We start from the raw sequence: 19,558 nt of genomic DNA, 5'->3' as shown, positions 1-19,558 counted from the left end.
ATTACAGGTTATTGATTTCCAGGCAGCTAACAGTAACGAATGAAGTCTGCAATAACAATATTTTATACATCAAGCACCATTATGTTGGCCGCATTTTTGACGCAATCTTGTGCTGTTTCTATAAAAGAAACCGGCATTCCAGCTGGAACTAATTCTGGTGCAGTGCCAGAGTTGTTAAAAGTGCCCATTAGACGTAGAAAGAAGCCTAGAACAACGACCGTGACAGAAATCAACACATACAACAGCAAACTTAGTCGTCGAGCATCATCATTCAAAGAGGCTCCATTGTACAATGCCTATGGAAAAGAATATTTGATAGAGATTGGTATTGGAACTCCACCACAATATTTTAATATCACACTCGATACAGGAAGGTACATATTGAAAGCCCTTATTCATAGAGCAAAATGTAAAAAATCTGGAACCCACAAGAGAGCAGTAAAACGCTTACGTGACGCATACACTTTTTTTTTTCTTCTACATGATATTGCTATGATTGTATAATAGTGCTGATGTATGGGTTCCGTCTATATCGTGTCCCTCATCCATGTGCCCTTATGCTCGATTTCAAAATCAAACATCTTCCTCATTCAAGCTGCTAGATGATACACTATCGATCGAATACGGTGCAGGCAGTTGTACAGGCGCTTATGCCATGGAAACGGTTACATTGGGTGCTGCTGACAGCAGCAGTAGTAGGAGTGATAGTGATATCATCACTGTTCCCAACTTTACTGTGGGGCTTGTCTCTAGGGCCGATAATATGTTGACCGCTCCCTCCACGGCGTCATCAGAACCGTCTAATGGTATTTTGGGGCTTGGCTACCCAGATATCAGTATGAAGAATGGTACCAAGCCCACTCATTTTGTGATGAGCCTGTATCAAAATAAGGTCATTCAAAAGCCCATCTTTTCCATCTTTTTAAATAAACAGTTGGCCTATGGGTCGACTGGAGAGATCATATTGGGTGGTGTAGACGAAAGCAAATTTGTGGGAAGTTTGAATTACGCGCCCGTCATCAGCTATGATGTATCGCAGTTTTATGTGTCTGCTAATATCCTCGGTGCAAAGAAGAAGAGCAATATGACAACATCAGGCCTGGAAAACCAAGAAAATTATTTGTATTGGGCGATACCCGGTCAAGGTGTATCCACTTCATCAGGATATAATTATGACACTTCTGCAGCAGCAGCAGCAGCAAAAATGGATGCTTACATTTTAGATACGGGGACGACGCTGACGTACGTTCCTGCTAAAGTCGCTGAAGCTATCGTCATGTCGATCACAAAGAATGCAAGCACAACGAAGCTTGACACTTTAGACAACATTTATCGAGTCAGCTGTCAACAACTAGCAAAAAATCATGATGATTATGTCAGTTTTCAATTTTCTACATCTGCGTCAGCTGTTTCGACCACACCCATTTCGATTCAAATACCTGTATCAGAACTTGTGATACCTTTGGATGATGACATTACGGCTACTTCTGGAGATGTTGATGATGCTGTTGCATCGGCCAAGGCATGTATGTTTGGTATTGCACCTGTTCCTACTGGCCTTGATTTAACAGAAGGTGAAACTTGGATTCTTGGTGAATCAGTGTTGAGATCAGTTTACACTGTTTTTGATCTGCAACAAAATAGGGTTGGCTTTGGAAAATTGGTGTCAAATGTTAACACTACCAACGACAATGCCAGCAGTACGAGTACTACTGATATGAGTACAATTTCTAATGGTAGGAGCAGCCATGGTAATGCAGTGCCTAAAAGTGACACCAATAAGAATAGTGATTTATCATCGAGAGTCGAAACGAGCCAAGCCTTTGTATTCTATCCAACGCATCAGTTCCTATTGGCACTGACTGCCATCGCATCACTCTTACCCTTATTTACATCGTTTTCTTGGCAATACTGCCTCTTTTTTTCCAGTTAAAAAATAAATAAAAAATAGTAGAATAAAAACAATCATACATTAATGTCAATCTAAATATGATCTCCTCTTCAAAATTTAGTCCTTCAGCGCTCAGCACAACAGTTTGGAATTATCTATTTTTTTTTTTTTCTATGAAATGAAACAAAGTATAAATATGATATCTGTCAAAATAATAAGGTTCAGCCATGCCACATTGCTTGAATGATAAAATTGATAATGTAATAGCTGATATAAAACCTGTCAGCCATACTGTGTGTGCTTTGCAGCAAAAGCGAACCATGAAAAGCGGCTTATGCAAAAGAATATAATAATTTCAGGTACTGTGAATTGCGATAAAAAAGGCATGTTCTGAGCCTTTTAATGCGATATTATGGAAATACATGATTTTCTCAAGTTAAATGACGAACGTTGATCATTTTTTTTTTTCAATATGCTTCTTGCTGTGTACATATAAATATGAAGTACTTTTTTTTTTCTTCTCTTTCTTTTTGATTCAGTTCAAAAGAAAAACGTCAGTTATATATCCTTGTCTCGGGTTTATAATCGGTGTATACATTTTATTGTCTTTTATATTTTTTTACACTGCATTTTTTTAACCCAGCGAATAGATTTCGTAAATTTACCTAGTTAATTCAACAAAACCTTTTGCTTTTTTCTGACTTTGTAGGCTTTACCTTTTCTACTTTGGTTTCTCTCTCTCTCTCTTTCTTCTATTTTTTTTCCTTTTTTTTTTTGTTTGTTAGATAGCTTTTTTTTTTCTTGATAATAGATTGTAACCAATGCAGATCTCCGCGGCAATTATTACACTTGTAGCTGCTGCTACCACCACATTGAACACGGTCAACGCTGCTGCTGTCACTACTGCTGAGGATGGAATTCTTCGTGCACCCATCATGCGTAACCCGAATTTGGGTAACCCTTTAGAAGTTGCTAAAATGAAATATCGAATGCTTAATAGAAGAGCCGAAGACTATTTAGACAAGAGAGATCAACAATATAAGGCTCCTTTGTACAATGACCAAGGATCACAGTACTTGATTCAAGTCGGGGTGGGCACTCCACCACAAAACTTTGCTGTCACTCTTGATACTGGCAGGTAAGAAGCATCACGTTGCTCTAAGTAGAGTCTTTTTTTTTGTTGACTGACTTGCCATCTTATCCTTCTATATGAATACTGTCCATCACAGTGCTGATCTTTGGGTTCCTTCAACAGAATGTCCAGCTTCTAACTGTCCTTTCTACCGATTTGACAGTTCAAAATCGTCTACTTTCAAGACGTTGAACAAGCCATTTGGTATTCAGTATGGTATCGGTAGCGTCAACGGCTCTTATGCAACCGATACTGTCACGGTAGGCGGTGCTTCCATCCCCAACCAACAGTTCGGCTTAGCATCCATGACGGAAGATATTTTACAACCCAACCCTTCTGCTGGCGGTGCTGGCTCCAATGCACCAGAACCATTCAACACGACAAGTAAAGCCAATGTCGAAGCCAATGGTATTTTAGGTCTTGGTTATCCTTCTCTCACCCAGGCCAACAGTCAGGGTGAAGGACCGTACAATCCTTTTGTTTTCAATTTGGCTGCACAGAAGGTGATCAATGAGCCCGTCTTTTCCATTTTCTTGAACAGCATCAAAGAAGACAACTGGTCGGGTGAAATCATCTTTGGCGGTATTGACTCGACCAAATTTGACGGTGATTTGGTCTACTTGCCTGTGGCAGCTTTGCAAACCAAGGCCTCTGGTTTCTTTGGCAGCTCTGAGAAAGAATACTATTATTGGATGGTGTATGGCCAAGGTTTAGGCGTCACCAACTCGCCTGTGGAAAACCCCAGCTGGAAGTTGCGTGAACTCGGTGCTTTCATCCTCGATACGGGCACCACGCTCACTTACTTCCCTACTTCAGTCGCTACAGACATCGTGAAGGCCATTGCGGGTGATAAATACACTCTGGATCGTTCCTCTGGTGTGTTCATTGTGGATTGTGCCGTAGGTAAGAGTCCAGCTCGTTTTGAATTGCAAATGTCGCAAACGAACAAGGCCAGCAACAGCCCTGTCACCTTAAGTGTTCCTGCCAGTGAATTGGTCATTCCTATTGACGGCACTTCTATTGATAATGCCAACTTGTGTATGTTTGGCATTGCTCCTTTGGGAGGTTCTGGCAGCATTGGTTCCAACATGTATCTCGTCGGTGATTCAGTGCTTCGTTCTGCTTACATGGTGTATGACATGGGCAACAACCGTGTCGGACTCGCTGCGAATAAGGGTATTGGTGGTAAAGTGACCGCGGGTTCTTCTGTCTCAAACGGTTCCAACAACAACGGCTCAGGAGCTTCTAATGCCGCTGTTGCCAATTCTGTTGGAAGCTTGTCCAGTGCTTACTCACTTCAATCCTCCATTGGTTTCACCGGTGCCGCTTTGTTGTTCACGGCCATCTCCATGTCCATGCTTTAAAACGCCCGCCATCTTGGCAGGGGGAGGGTGACTCACTTATCACCGCGACATCCATCATCATCATTATTATCATCATTATCATTATAGCAACACTCCCAGGAATATACAACTTTTGGACCCACCCTCCCATTATCCATTGAAATAGAGAGGGGGAGGATGCTAATCAAAGTCTTTACTGAAGCCTTCTAAAAATATCTATTTATCACGACTTGGCTTTTTATATATATATATATATATATATATATAATCATTTTCACGCCCAATTCTACTATTTTTTTTTTCTTCCCTCCCTTTCTACAAATAATGACCATAACCCATTATATATGTGTATATATATATATCTATCTATCTTTGCTTAAACATTTATATATTATTGGTAGACTCTTCTTTTCCAGCTATTAAACAGATGTATTATATTTCTCTTTTCTCAAAAAAAGAAAAAAAGGGGTTTCTGACTGCTTGTTTGGCATGGAGTTTACATTTAGAAATGGTATCGGATAGTCTAAATGGTAGTTTCAAAGACGATGGCTGTATGATAGTAGATAGATGCATAATGTGTAGGTGTCACAATAAACAAGCACAGGCAAATTTTCTAAAAGCAGAAGAAAAAAAATTAAAACCTTAACCCTCTCTTTTTCAGAGCTCAGCCTGAAATCCATAAATAAAAAAAAAACTGTGGATCAGGGGCTGGTGCAGGATGTAAGCTAAATTAAGCATTTAATGCAGCCATTAAAAAAATAGTGTGTCTGTCTTATGCACAGTGAATCGTCGACACAGTGCTTTGCAGACTCGTGTCTTGGCTACTCAAAGTCTTATGCTTTCTGGAAGTTACGCTGATGAGTTGAGATGTCCAATGTTGGCTAATGTTGAAGAGTCGAGCAACTGCCTCGTTTCCTTCTTTTGTTACCTCGTCTATTTCTCCGAGCAATATTTTCTCAATGCTTGAGATTACGTGACAGTCATCAGTGTAGCCAAGGTGCGGGTTGATGTGAGCAATTGGGAAAACATGCAAAATTAGGCATTGATGAGTAGACCTCTTTTTGTCGGTTCATTTGTATACCAAGATATTTTATCGTAGAGAATGACAATGTCCAAAGTGTTTTTGTTTGTACTTGTAGACTAGATGGTAAGTAGGCCATTTCTTTTTGAACCTATCTCATGGAGTGAAGCTTCAGTGAGATTCTTTCCACCCAGGTCGAGCTAAAATCACGTGGATGTTGATCCAAGGACATTGACGGTATTTCTCTTGACCTGGCCAGCATTGTTTCGCCTCATCTGTAGTCACGTTTATTCATGGCCGGGGCAACGAAATGTCCTTTTATCTCAATTCTAACTGTCCATGAGCTGCTATTGTGGTTATTGCCCCCCTTTTTGGATCCTCAGTGGAGGGGGATCAGCGCATACCCTGTGGTAGGCAAACCAAAGTAAAAACAGTAGGAGCTGTGGAATACTGCATAAAAGCGTTCTCCTTCAAACGTTGAATAACAAAGACAGAAGCGAAAGGGTCCTTTTTTCGTTTTGCAGCATTGACTGATATCAGTCATGGCATATGAGTTGGGCCTATTGAGTTACTTTGTATTTTGATAGTGTTAAATGTCCGATGCAAAGCATTTTTATTGGTTCAGAGGGTTTATATTTTTTCTTTGAAAATTTCCTGAGATCCTTTTTTTTTTTCTTTCCCTTTTCCCTTTCTCCTCATAGTTTTTCCTCTAACAACAACTGCTTTTTTTCTTTTATTTTTTATTTTTTTTTTTTTCTTTTTTTCTGCTCCATTCATATTTAAACATAAAAAGAAGAAAAATAAGTTTAATAAATAAAGCACGTTCTTAGTAAAGAATCACACTCTTTAGTATAGTGACTCTCATCTATTGATAAGGGACTCAAACAAACAGCAGCCATTACAGCACAACCGCACAGAGAAAGAGAGAGAGAGAGCGAGAGAGAGAAATTGAGAGAGATATAGACAGAACTGACAGACACACACATATACATACACACACACCCACTAAAACCCAGGCACACACATACATCTATATACATAGATAACATATATATATATAGAGAGAGAGACACAGAAATGAACTCTTCTTCTTCTTCTTCTTCTTCTGCACTACTTTACTCCTTTTCTCTGGTACACAATGATCAGGCAGACAATTCTTTAAAAGAAATTGAAGAAGCCATCTATCTACAAAGACTGTCTATTGCAAGTCAAACCAAGTTATATCCAACAGGCTTGCCACATGAAGTGTCACTGAGGAAGTTAGTGTTGGTCAAAGGGTAAGAGTCATTCAAAAGTGGTTTTTTTTTTTTTCTTTTAGTAAGCATTGGGGGCATTGTCATTAAAAGAAAAAGCTACGGTTTATATAAAGTGTTTGGAATGCCGTTCTTGAAGCGCAATCAGAGCTTACAGATAGAACGACGAATGCATTGACCATGCTGGCTGAAACAGTGGTTGGTATATCAAGTGATGGAACCACTACTGCTAGTATGATTAGCACGACTACAGCGGTTGCTGCTCATGCTGCCACTATGGGTCAAGAAACCATTGTCGCAGCAACAATAGAAGAAGAGCCATCGCATCCTGATGAGGAAAAAGACCAAGAAGACATGATTGCTAATGATGATGATACTGCTGCTGCTGCTACTGCTAATGATGATGACATTGTGTCTATGGATTTGATACGTGCATTAAGCTTACCTCATTTTGTCAGTCCTTTGGTGGAAGAAAATGAATATGATTGGTCATGGCTAAATGGACCTTCCACCACTTCTTTGCCCACCCATACCAACATGGCCACTGCTACTACTACTACCACTACTACTACTACTACTACTACTAACACCAGTACTATTGAAAACCCATCTGAAATCATCCATGATACCCATTCAACCATTCCTACTACCATTATTACTTCTACTGCTACTACTACTCCTACTACTACTACTACTACTACTACTACTCCTCTTAAAATGAATACGACTACCAACGGGATGGTCCATACTGTAAATAATGATACCAAGATACGTGGCAAGAAACGTTCCAGAGCCGAAATGGAAGAAGAGGAAGAAGACGACGACAAAGACAACAACTGTCAGAATAAGAAACTAAAGGTGACTACAGATGTTCCTGTAGACAAGTTACTTGTTTCACCGCCCACTTCACCTCCAAGTCCTGCAAAGACAACAGCAACCAAAGAACAAGACGAAACGTTGCTGATAACAAGTCCTGTGACCCCACCCGACCATCGTGATACCTTTTTAACCGCAACCCATATTTAGCCCTTTTATCTCCATGAGTGACATCTATTTCCCAAATGTAAATAACTCCCAAAGCCGGAAAAAAAAAAGAGGAAAGAAAAAAAAAAAAAAAAAAAAAAAAAAAAAAAAAAAAAGAAAAAAAAAAGACTCTTTATTTTTTATTCAGTTCAAATTTACCTCTCTATCTGCATTTAAAAAAAAAAAGACTTGCCTTTTGGTTTTTTGGTTTTTTGTATAAATCAATAAAAACGCATATATATTACAAGTGACATTGTTGTCAATATGCTTTTCTAAACCTATAAGCATATGAAATCAATCAGGTGTTTTCCCCTTTTCTACGGTTTTCTTCCTCACTTACATCATGAAAAGACCAAGGCGCTGTCACGTGGGTTACTTGGCTAGGAAGCAAGTCAATCTGAGCAGTGCTCATTCTCAAAGTGAGCTTAAAGACGATCCTGAGGATGGTGCGTCAAGGTCTCCAAGCGGGAACATGCATGCCACAGTAACAAAAATCACAATGACTACATTTAAAGCCATGGATATCTCCTATTTCAATGATGATGATGATGATGAAGATGCCGACAACGACTTTCAACCACCTATTATTTCGCGCATAAATACAGCTCTCTTGAAACGACCACCACCAGTAAAGAAGGAAAAGAAGAAAAGAGTCTGCTCTTCTATTATAGCTGAGAAAAGAACGCCGACGATGAAACCGTCTCTCCAAAAAGACATCCAAAAGGATCCTATGGCCAACAAAGAGGCCATCTCTATGGATGTTAGCAATAGCAGTACTAGCCTGAGTTCTTTCGAGCTATCCTCGCCAGAAGAGGATGAAGACGACGAGCTGCTAGCAACTCAACAGACGGATGATGTTCGTACTGATGACATAGGCAGATCATTCAGTATTCGTCGTAGAAAGTGGAGTAAAGGTTGTTTATGGTATTCAGAGAGAAATAGTTCTCACCGCAGGCCATATCAAAATAATTCCACTGTGCGTTGGACTGCCATTAACCGCCACTAGCGTGCCTCTCTCTCTCTCTCTCTCTCTCTCTTTCTCTCTTTTTCTCTTTCTCTCTTTTCTATGAACTGATTCCCTTTATTGGAAAACCAAAATCAGAATACGGATAAAGTGCTGCTTATCATCGCTTTGGATAGCGCAAAATAAATCGAGCCATAAAAGGAACTCTTACTGATCACAGAAAGCATTCCGTATTTTTCATGTGCTTTTCAATGAGACTTGGTGAGAGTGCACGCGCGATCGTTGACCTTTTCTACCGTGTTACCTTCTATTTTTAGCTCAGATCAATGGGACAATTCAACAGAAAAGAAAAGCTGCAGAGATAAAAACTCATTGGTTCTCTTTTTATCTCTCACTTTTGGATGCTTTTTTGTTTTCATCGATATTTCCCGATAGCTTAATGGTATCTTTTATCCTTTGTCACAGTACTTTTACAAACGTCTCACGGAATTTACCATGATGCAGGATTTGAAGGCATTCGAGCTATATATAGTATATTGCGCGATAAGGGGTTCCGACACGATGTTGTGCATCTATTCCACAATCTTGTCTGTTGGTTCCTCGGAAGGAGTGAGAAAACCCATTCATTCTTGTTGTTATGTGTGATTGACGAGTGAACAACTAAACAAACGGCTATGAGCCACAACGTGTTCTACTTTTAAGCGGGGGTGGGGAGTGGGGTTACCTATGACACCGCTGATCCAGATCAGACATGATGCTGAGGATCAAACACTACCAGAAAATGAACCGCGGAATTTATCCCCCCCCACAGAATTCTATTGTCCATCACAGCACTTTGTACTTATTTTTACTGTGTTTAATTGTTATTCCCTTATGTCATAAAGCGGGACACTTTCACTAGTCAGCTTGATAGTGTGGGGTCAACTCCTCCTTTGGAAACGGAAAATGGATATGAAACCAAGGAAAGGGGGTTGACTTGCGTTGTACTGCCAGTCAAACAAAAAGCCTGTGGTTTTTTTGTTGTGTATAAAAAAAAAAAAAAAAAAAAAAAAAAAGTTCCAAAAAAGGAAATTAAGGGCCCAAAATTTAATTCTATCTTATCTCTTTATAATTCGGGAAAAGCTTTTTTGAATATCGTTGCCTTATAGATTTTTTTTTTTTTTTTTTATTGACTAAAATCATATTTAAACCGATTGAACTTCCTTTCTTTTTCCTTTACTTCTTCTTCAACCACTACGAATACTTTTTTTTGTCCCTATTTCTCTACTGTTTTTCAATCTTCCTAACCATGGATTCTACGTCTACACATACGCCAATATCGACGTCCTTTGTTGTCTTTTCAGGTGGATCTGCCTGCAATCATATCCTGAACAGTTTCCATGAAATCAGTGATCATCATGTCAGTTACATATTAGGCATATCAGACAATGGTGGTTCCACTGTAAGACAATCGTTCCCATCGTCCATCGTCACACCCTGCAGTGACAGCATATGTAATTAATCTCATGATAACCCCATAGAGTGAAATTTTGCGTGTCCTTGGTGGTCCCAGCGTGGGTGATCTACGTTCTAGACTCATTCGTCTCATGGATATGATTGATGAAAATTCAACTTCAACTGAAATGAAAGCCATCAAAGATTTGTTGAGTTACCGTTTGCCAGTAGATAAAAAAGAGGATTATTCTAGTCGCGCTGAATGGGCCTCCATCGTTGAAGGTCGACACAGGTAGGTCAATAAACGGTATAAACTATTCTCTGTCTTTGAATGAACATCAATTCATCTTTTCTTCATCATTTTTAGTCTCTGGCAAAATATCTCTGTCGAAAAGAAAGAAGCAATACGTGGATTTCTCACTTTATTCGACTTTGAAATCTTGAAAAGAGCTCACAAACGATTTAATTTTGCCAATGGAAGTATAGGCAACTTCTTTTTAACCGGTGCACGACTTTTTACAGGCTCTCTGGAAGCAGCTATTTTTCTGTTCGCTTCCATGACCAATATCACTTCCTTCATCCCAGCAACATCTGTGATACCTGTCATTAATACGAACCAAACAGCGACTATTGCTGCTGCTTTAACAAATGGGGACTCCCTCGTGGGTCAATGCGAAATATCTCATCCCTCCCCTTGTAATACTGTCGCCACATCCATGACCATTCAACGTCAATACATGCAACATAGAGTCACTTATTCTTCTAACCTTACTACAAAAAGTAACCATCGTATGATCGATCCTATCATGATGGATGCATTTTTCAACTCATATCTTGACGAATATCATTATCCTCCTCTATTTCATATGACGACCAAGGAAGAAGAGCCAAAAGAGTCTCTAGCATCAGTAGGCCTATCTCATGAAGCCGATAGCAAACATCATCATCATCATCATCATCATCATCATCATCATCATCAGCATCATCATCCTACTATGGCAGCTTCCAATCTATTTTTTTCAAAAAATGTCGACCAACAACAAAAGCTCACTTCTCCTATCGACCGCATCTACTATATCAATGAGTATGGACAGGAAATCTACCCCCTTCCCAATACAAAAGTCTTGGACCAACTCTCTACAAAAAATACCCTTGTGTACAGCATTGGCTCTTTATATACCTCTCTCATACCCTGTCTGATGCTTCGTCAAGTCGGCAACGCCATTGTACACTCCGAGAGCTTAAAACATAAAATTATATTGCTGAACGGTAGCCATGATCGCGAAACCGATGGTTATACCGCTCTTGATTTCATCCATGCTATTGTATCTGCATTGAACAAAAGCCAACATATCGATGCAAAATGGGCATTTTATCAATCTGTTGGCCATACCCATCATCCGCCACTTTGTGATGGGGACGACGACTACTCTTGTTGCGGAGAAAGCACTTGTACAGGTATGATGAGTAGTAGTAGCAACAGTAGCAGTAGCGGCAATAGTACCATGCTAAGTACCCCACCCACCAGTCACGTCTGTCTGACACCTTTCATCACAGTTCCATCCAACAATACTAGTCAGCAGCATTCACACCACCATCCACATCACCATCCAAATAACAACACTGATTACCCGGTTTTCCCAGATAACAGCTTCTATCCAAGTCCACCCAATGCTTTCATTACTCATCTCATCTACTTGGATAACAGTCAAATTTCCGTAGATGTAGCAGCTATTGAAAAACTCGGTATTCAATGCATTTGTATGAAAGGCGATCTTTCTCCCACTTCATCCAAAGAACCTATCTATAACGAAGCTCATTTGACTTCTGTCATTGAATCGATTGTTCATTGTACATAGCCAGCTACTCTTTTTCATCATGAATCACTTTACTACTAAAAAAAGAAAAAAAAAAAAAAAAAGAAAAGCTCCCTCTACACTCCTATGTAGTCCAACGGATATACCCACTCTTTTGTTTTATTTCATATTTCATTTTCCCTACTATTGTTTTCAGTCGCATGATCATAAATTTTTCTTAAAAAAAAAAAAAAAATCTCGTCCAAAATAGTCATTTTCTTAATGTATGAGTGTACAGCAATGACCAAACTACCACTATTTATCCATGGATAAGCAAGCTCTCACATTTTATTGGTTTGATGTTTGACTGTTGCCCTACGTTTATAATTGTTGATGACAATCTTCCGCGAGAGGGGAGTAAGGAGGGAGGGTTTAAATATCGTATGGAAATTGTCTGCAATGTCAGATAAATCTTATACTCTATGTATATCTGATGCAGTAAATCATCATGAAGTATAACACAGAAATGGGAAGTGTGTGCTCTAAAAAAATTTATTTCATCCATCCATTTGGACTAACTACTCACTCTCTAATGAGTAAGCATATGGATTTCATTTCGGTTACTACCTTACATGGGTACAGTTAACTCTTCTTTTGAGCATGGTTAAAGCAGCAAAAGTTTACTTCAAACCGTAACATTTTTGCACCTGCCAACATTTTTACTTGCCAAAAAATGACGCTACTGCTGAGGGCACCTTATAATGAATAACCTCATCAAAAGTAATAGGGCATGGCGATCGTACTAGTAAAAAAGGAAAAATAAAAAAATAAAAATAAAAAAAAAAGTCAGAGGGAGACATTCAGTTTAGCTTATCCTAGGACTCGAACCTGAATAAGAGTAAAATTAATTACTCTTGTTTTAACTAGTTAAACTAGATAAGCGGGTATGGGAATCTTGGCCTGATGTCTCCTTACAATCCTCATAACATGTAACCACTTGCCCGAAAAAAAAAAAGAAAACTATGGAACGTGGAGAGGCTTGGATTATAAAAGTTAAAGTCCTAAGCTAGGTCATAAAAGGTACTCTGCAAAAAAAGCAGGTATTCGGTTTGCCCCTCTCGCCAAGCGCTTCTGGATTATGATGAAGGCTTCAGACAGACAAAATAACTCTTTGATAACCAAGTGGTACATGAGGGGAAACATAAAAAGGGAAAGGTGTGAAGGCCATGACAAACAATCTACCGCCGTCCTTCAGTGTTAGGATCCCAGAACACGACAGATGACCGCTCAACCCCAACACTAGCGACAGAGGGATTTACAAAGCCCAGTGAAACTGTCCTATGGTCTGCCGGTGGCAATTAAGAACAAGATCAATGGTAATAAAGAACAGAGTTTGTAGTAGATTGCCGCCCAAAGCCGAGGAGCAAGCGTTACAGAGGATATAAGTAAACAATGGCCGTTAATAGATGAGAAAGAAGAGAAGAAAAGAGATCTCCAAAGAGAAAACATGGGGGCTTTTTATAACAAAATCCTCTTGTCACTCGACCTCCAAACAGTCAACGATACAAGCAAGCCTCCTTATCCTTAGTTAACTAATCTCTTTCTTACGAGTCAATGCAGTTGATAGCATGTATCCCTTTATTCAATCTACCGGTGACATGGATTCATTTATTTTTTTTTCTTCTTTTTTTATTTTATGTCGATACCGAAACTTAATGCTCATGAAAGGCCTGTATAATAGGTAAAAATCTTTTCTACTGCTCGAACGTTGACGAGGTATCACTTATGAACTTGTGATGGATTCACTATTACTTATTTGTCAATTGCTGTATGTTGTTCCTTTACAAGGATTGCAATGCATGATGAATCAAGTGTTTCACATTATGAATGGTGTATCCTTGCAACCAGCCATCCAAATAAATCAGATATTTTCTACTCACCTTTATAAAAGCAAATTCAACGATAGATGGTTGAAAAGGATCGACCTTCTCATCGAGTGATTCTTCCTTGAAGATACAGAACAAAATCCTCACCTTTACGAAACATATTTTAAATGGGTGTTTATTATAATTTTTTTCAAACCCTGGCAGAAATCCTCAACTTTCTATAACCAACAAAGAGCATCGTACAGCAGCAGCGCCTAGTGCCGGTAATTAAGCAGAAAAAGGCAAATGAAACGTTGGACTCTTTAAGCAGCAGGGTTACCCGTTTTTTTTTTCCCCTCATTGTATTCTTAAATGCTAGTTCCATTGTCAAGCCTTTACTAATTAGATGTACCTGTTCATTGAATATGCCATGAGTTGAAACAGAGTCTCAGCTTTGGTCTCGCCACTTGAATAGCTTGCTTTAGGTAAGAAGCAAGAAGTGAAGTCACTTTTCGAATAGTTTGGTATTTCACGAGCGAAAGGATAAGCAAAAATATCCAGAGCTATCTACAATAGTATTCAAGCGAGCCAAGTAGAATGATGGCCAGGTTTAAAGGCTCCCTCTAGCCTACGTAAGGCGACAAGCATCAGTATCTTAATTCAACACTACAGTTTTTATATTACGTGGTAATAAACCATCATCCTTTCTCCAAAATAGAGGATGACCTCAAAGACAGTATCATTACGATGGTGTGCGTACGACGGTAGTTATGAAAAGCAACGAATCAAAAGATACAATAAAGAATCATATCTAATACTGATCTGGTTGCTTTGACAGAATCATGAGGGCTATGACATGGAGCTTTCGTTTTATTCCTATTTATTCCAATATTTACAGTTGTGAGCAGCGAGGCTTTTGGGCTAACTCTTGTTCTACTTGAAACATTTTCTTGTGAAACTCAAGTCCGTTCATCTATAAGTCTTCGTCACTACCTTGAAGTGATCTATGGGGTTAAAGCTGAAGAGAATCTTAAAATGATCTACACATACTATATCCGCAAAAGTCAATGTATTTCTTTGTATGTTATGAAAAAAAGTACTTTCCAAGTCAATTTAGCGGCTTGTTTATGTGAATGGTATTTTCGACAGAAGTCAGTTTTTACAACTAAAATGGAAAGATTTATTATATTCGTTGGTATTTCTCTACTGAAAAGCGTATGATATTTCTACATCAACGGTACCCAAGCCTGCGGGAGATATATCGCCAAACACAGATACTATATACACCTCTTACAGTAGGCCTGTTTATAAATGGCAAGTATGGTACGTTTCTTTTACTGACCCAAGGTCGAAAGAGGATTTCAAATTTGAAGCCGATTCATCAAAAAAATTATTCTTATTAAAACCAACGTTATCATCAAATAGCATTTCCAACTCGATTAAATATAAAGATATTGTGCTAACAAGAATAGAGTTACTTTCTTCTCTTAAATCTCTCTTGGAAGCCAGAGAAGTACGTGTTAAAAGTCGGCGTCACATTTTGATTGGCTACAATAGCGTTTATGATTAAATGAAACAGCGTATGAAAAATCAATTAATTAAAGATAATTTTCACTTTTACGAAGAATTTAAAGAAAGATGCATAAATGGATACAGAAAAAGTATATGCTATGGTTTACCATGATCCTTAACAGCATCGGATGCACTTTGACTGGAGGATGACATGGGAATAATTTCCTTATTATTAGCAGGTGCCTTATTTGCAAGCGTTTTAGCAACAGAATATACCAAACCAGCAATGAAGCCTACGTAATTATTCAATAATAATAAAGGAGTGATTAGCTTAATTGGGTTCTTTCAATTGAATTCCGAAGAATGATTAAGCAAAACTTACCAACAATAATGGCAGTGACATTAGCGAAGGTAGCAGGATCACCAAAAAACAAAATACCAGAAGCAGCAATTGGTAGTTTATTCAAAGCGCCGACCATTGAATAAGTAGTTGAGGATGTTGTACGAACACACCATGCAGACGCATAGGACATAGCAAAAGCAGAGACACCAGAAAAGACCATGGCAATGATCATTGACTGGCGAACTTCGGCAGGGCTGTTCATTCAAAACAGAAGTAATTCAATAGTTGTTCTACATGTACCCAAGAAAAAAATTGAATCAGATTTTTACTTACAAATTCTTGGCTAATCCCTCAGCACTCCAGTCTTCAAAGATAAAGCTGGGAATGATCAAAAGTGGGATAGAGAGGATATTATTGTAGAAAACAGTATCGAAATCCTTGAAATTGGTGAGTTTGATTCTTTTACGCATGTAGAGTACAAATGCGGCTGAAGCAAGACAATTGGTTGCCATCCAGAAATAACCAACAAAAGTTGTATCCAATTGCACAATTTGACCTAAAGTTTCACTGATGTCTGCCCAACCTGCAATGACTGATGAAAGCACCTATACCCGCAAACGTTTAATTAGAACAATCAATCGTGAAGCGAGCATCTCCCTCTGATATTCAGGCACAAGATCCTTATTTGCCTATCCCTCACCCGAACCACTTACCATCAAACCAAAAGCACTCAACATCATATTAGTTACTTTACCACCAAACCAAAGGACTTCACCATAAGCAATCAAAATAATTGTCAGGTTCTTAAAAATAGTATAAATAGGAATTCGAAGAAACTGTAAAGCTTTTGAACCAGTGTAGATCATGGCAACCAATGAGCCGGCAATGGGTAACCATTTACGCGCTTCATCTTTATCAAATTCACGGAATTTAATAAGGTTGAGGAACTTGAACGATTGCAATAACATCACTGTCACCAAATTCTACATTATAGCGAACCAAAATGCTTAGGCCTCTTTCTACGAGAAACTTCCAACATTAACCTAACGACTAGATGAGTGTAACCTACCTGAACAGTTAACAATAAAAAGTTCATATTGAAATCATATCCGCTTAGCACGTATTTATTGGTAACTGTCATAAGAATGGAAGCAAAACAGTAACTAGCGATGGGAAGTGCTGCTCTTACTGCTGGAGATAGTTGAACTTTCGATGTGGCAACAACAGTGCTTTGCTGTGGAGATCGTATTGGAGATTGGTCACGTTGTCTTTGTTGCTCATCAAATTCTTGGTCAATGACCACTCTATATTCACCTTTCGAGTCACCCATCATTGACTATATATATACTTATATCGCAAAGCGGAAGGTAAGAATTATATAAATCAAGTTACTAGATAAAGCTTGCTCGTAACGAAAAGGTAAGAAAATGGAAGGAGAAAAAAGGTGAGCAAAAATCTTTTCAGAAACAGATCCAAATGTTTATACCGCAGATAGGAAATTCAATATGTTCCTTCTGTCGAATGATATCTTTTCCAAATGCATGCCAAATGAAAGGTTGCCGTTAAGGATAAACCGAGAGATAAGTTTTTTTTTTTTTTTACATATGGCCGAAGGAGTTGGTATATAAAAACTCCTCTTTTTGTCCCAAACTGAGGGAATCAAGGAAGGCAAAATTGTAAAAGCGTTGTAAAAGCGTTGTAAAAGCTACACAAGATCCTTAATCTGCCCAATATGCATGCATATAGACAATTATCGCGTTTCTTGATTTCATTTATCGTTTTAAAAAACCATTGTATGGTATTGCTGAGTTAATCTCAATGCGTATTCTGTAAAATATACTATCACAGAAGTAGTAGTTTTGGGGAAATTTGAGCCATACATTCACACTGCTCTCGATTTAAAGCGATAGGGGGGAATTAGATTCAAAGCACATGAGAACTGCTCGAAAGCATCACAATAAAGAGAAGATTTAGTAGTTGTAGTGCTGTTCAGAAAAGATTAAAGTCTCATCAATTATTTTAATTATTATAGCGTTATTCACTGGGATATACATATGGTAGTCTGGATAGAATTCTATAGGGTGTCTAAACGTATCAAGTTCAATAAAACACCTTTAAGTGATGTTTGACTTTGTTATAAACGACGCGAAAAAAAAAAACCTTCTACTTATGAAATTCCGATTGAAAACTGATGGAAATGAAGTGATATGTGTAGGATTTCCAAAACCTATAGGCAGTATGTTACTGACATTGCGACCTGTATTTTGTTGATAGTTGATAGTATCATAGGCACCAGTAAGAAATGTTGAGTTGAATATTGATACAATTTGGTATCCGAAAAAGGTTCAGTTAAGAACATAATTGGACAAGTTTTGTACCTTGGAGGATACCAGTCTGCTTTTTGTAGTAGGAAATTATGATGCCTAGCTTCTGTTGAAGTTGAGTAGGTTTGTGCCTTAACATCGAAATCTTCTCTTCGATTTTTAAAGCAAACATATGTCATCCAAACAGTTTAAAAGATGCTGTTTTTCCTTTCTCAATAGTTTGATTGTGTACTATACAATTTCAGGAAATTATATCAAGCACCATTGATATGCTGTAGTCGTTTTTCAATTGTGTGGAAAGGATCAACAGCGCTTCAAAATTTCGGACCATCTGCTGCATGGGATATCATATGTTCTGTTGAGATGAGTTAGACTCAGATATCAAACACTTTGGTGAATAATTGTCCTCCAGAAAAGGCTCTTCACTCTCGGTTCTTTTCCGAAGACATTTAGAACGTTTAGTAAATAGAGACATGTAAGCTTGTAATTAGTTGGCCAATATTGAAACGGAAACCCATAATTTCAAAGTCTCATCACCTTTCCCCCCTCCCACGACCACATTTTTACTATAGAGGGCATTTTTCCACATATGTCTGGGGAGTCTTTCGAATAACATAACAATTTTGCAGAGATTCATGTCAACTACGATTAAGATTCATATCCATTGGTTTGTTTTTATTCTTTTATTTGATTAGCGATCATTTTTTATCTTAATCTTCTATTTTATACCGAGAGAAGCAGTCTATAAATAGTCAAGCCGAACTCACAAAGAGTGACCGATGATCTGGAGCGAGTAAAATTGATTTGTGGTAAAGTTACGATATACAATACTGACGAAAAACTTCAGAAGGAGGACAGAGCCTGCTTGGGCGAAACACTGAGAAAACAGTTGCATCGCCGTATTAAACAAGCAAAGTCGCAAAAAAATTCGACGTTGTCAGCCTGTAAGTGATATGAAGTAATTCTACCTACGATAATCAAGACTTATACTGTATTTGAGGAAATCATCGAGAGGCCTAAGCGTATAAAATCAGAGCATTTCCATTAAATGCTATGCTTGGTACTCTGTTCTGGTTGTTACCACCTTACAAAACCATGCTGAAACTGAACAGCCACAGATATATCGTCAATAATTTGATTCTATCGAGCGCCTTCAAAAACCTTCAATTCTGATTCTTGAGTGGAAGGCTGAATTCAATTAGTTTTTTTTTTGGATATGCCTTCCCATATCTTAAAGGAGATAAAGGAGTACTGATGATTTTGGTCAATATTATAACTTAAAAAATAATAATAAGGCAATAAACAGACTGACTGCAACAAATGAATCAAATTTATAACATAATATTGAGAGTAAACTTACGAATATGAGAATTATGGTACTAACTGGTGTTGAACTAGTTTTACAACTAAGCAATAACTTTTCAGTGGAGGACATAAGACGTAACAGCAATCAAGCATTGAAATAACGTATAATATTAAGCATTTCGAGTAAATTAAACTATGTAAAAAGTCCAAGTTGACGAAATTACATTTAAAATGAACGAAGTGAAGAATCTCTCAAGCGTTCCAACCAAAAAGGTTTATATAGTGATTCGAGGTTATTTTATCTTGGTTTAGCAAAAATAGGCCTCCAGGTACCGCTCATTACTTAACAGAG

The 19,558-nt window shown here is 38.3% G+C and overlaps 6 protein-coding genes across 6 annotated transcripts; 5 read left to right on the top strand and 1 right to left on the bottom strand.

Moving 5' to 3' along the window:
* Window positions 1-81: 81 nt before the first annotated feature.
* Window positions 82-1,933, top strand: BDF20DRAFT_917594 (aspartic peptidase domain-containing protein; the record flags this gene model as incomplete). The annotated part of the gene is made up of 2 exons (XM_053084588.1): window positions 82-374; window positions 508-1,933. The coding sequence occupies 2 exons, from the start codon at window positions 82-84 to the stop codon at window positions 1,931-1,933; spliced, it is 1,719 nt and encodes a 572-aa protein (XP_052930955.1).
* A 116-nt stretch (window positions 1,934-2,049) lies between these two features.
* BDF20DRAFT_900586 (uncharacterized protein) lies at window positions 2,050-2,642 on the top strand. The gene has a single exon (XM_053082746.1). It carries the CDS (start codon window positions 2,332-2,334, stop codon window positions 2,527-2,529), a length of 198 nt encoding a protein of 65 aa, XP_052930954.1. The 5' UTR covers window positions 2,050-2,331; the 3' UTR covers window positions 2,530-2,642.
* On the top strand, window positions 2,577-4,633 carry BDF20DRAFT_900584 (aspartic peptidase domain-containing protein). The gene is made up of 2 exons (XM_053082745.1): window positions 2,577-3,029; window positions 3,121-4,633. The coding sequence occupies exons 1-2, from the start codon at window positions 2,713-2,715 to the stop codon at window positions 4,385-4,387; spliced, it is 1,584 nt and encodes a 527-aa protein (XP_052930953.1). The 5' UTR covers window positions 2,577-2,712; the 3' UTR covers window positions 4,388-4,633.
* A 3,373-nt stretch (window positions 4,634-8,006) lies between these two features.
* BDF20DRAFT_840203 (uncharacterized protein) lies at window positions 8,007-8,669 on the top strand (the record flags this gene model as incomplete). The annotated part of the gene is made up of 1 exon (XM_053079359.1): window positions 8,007-8,669. One exon carries the CDS (start codon window positions 8,007-8,009, stop codon window positions 8,667-8,669), a length of 663 nt encoding a protein of 220 aa, XP_052930952.1.
* A 1,125-nt stretch (window positions 8,670-9,794) lies between these two features.
* BDF20DRAFT_991953 (uncharacterized protein) lies at window positions 9,795-13,321 on the top strand. The gene is made up of 5 exons (XM_053085363.1): window positions 9,795-10,068; window positions 10,148-10,353; window positions 10,429-11,912; window positions 12,149-12,274; window positions 13,113-13,321. The coding sequence occupies exons 1-5, from the start codon at window positions 9,916-9,918 to the stop codon at window positions 13,217-13,219; spliced, it is 2,076 nt and encodes a 691-aa protein (XP_052930951.1). The 5' UTR covers window positions 9,795-9,915; the 3' UTR covers window positions 13,220-13,321.
* Window positions 13,322-15,390: 2,069 nt separating this feature from the next.
* BDF20DRAFT_829708 (uncharacterized protein) lies at window positions 15,391-16,907 on the bottom strand (the record flags this gene model as incomplete). The annotated part of the gene is made up of 5 exons (XM_053078343.1): window positions 15,391-15,527; window positions 15,617-15,831; window positions 15,911-16,182; window positions 16,291-16,560; window positions 16,647-16,907. The coding sequence occupies 5 exons, from the start codon at window positions 16,905-16,907 to the stop codon at window positions 15,391-15,393; spliced, it is 1,155 nt and encodes a 384-aa protein (XP_052930950.1).
* Between the last annotated feature and the right edge of the window lie 2,651 nt (window positions 16,908-19,558).

This window comes from Mycotypha africana (assembly GCF_025528875.1).
Source record: "Mycotypha africana strain NRRL 2978 chromosome Unknown BDF20scaffold_16, whole genome shotgun sequence".
Taxonomy (NCBI): Eukaryota; Fungi; Mucoromycota; class Mucoromycetes; order Mucorales; family Mycotyphaceae; genus Mycotypha; species Mycotypha africana.
Note: the sequence above shows the minus strand (reverse complement) of the source record. Positions and strands in the feature narration are given on the sequence as shown.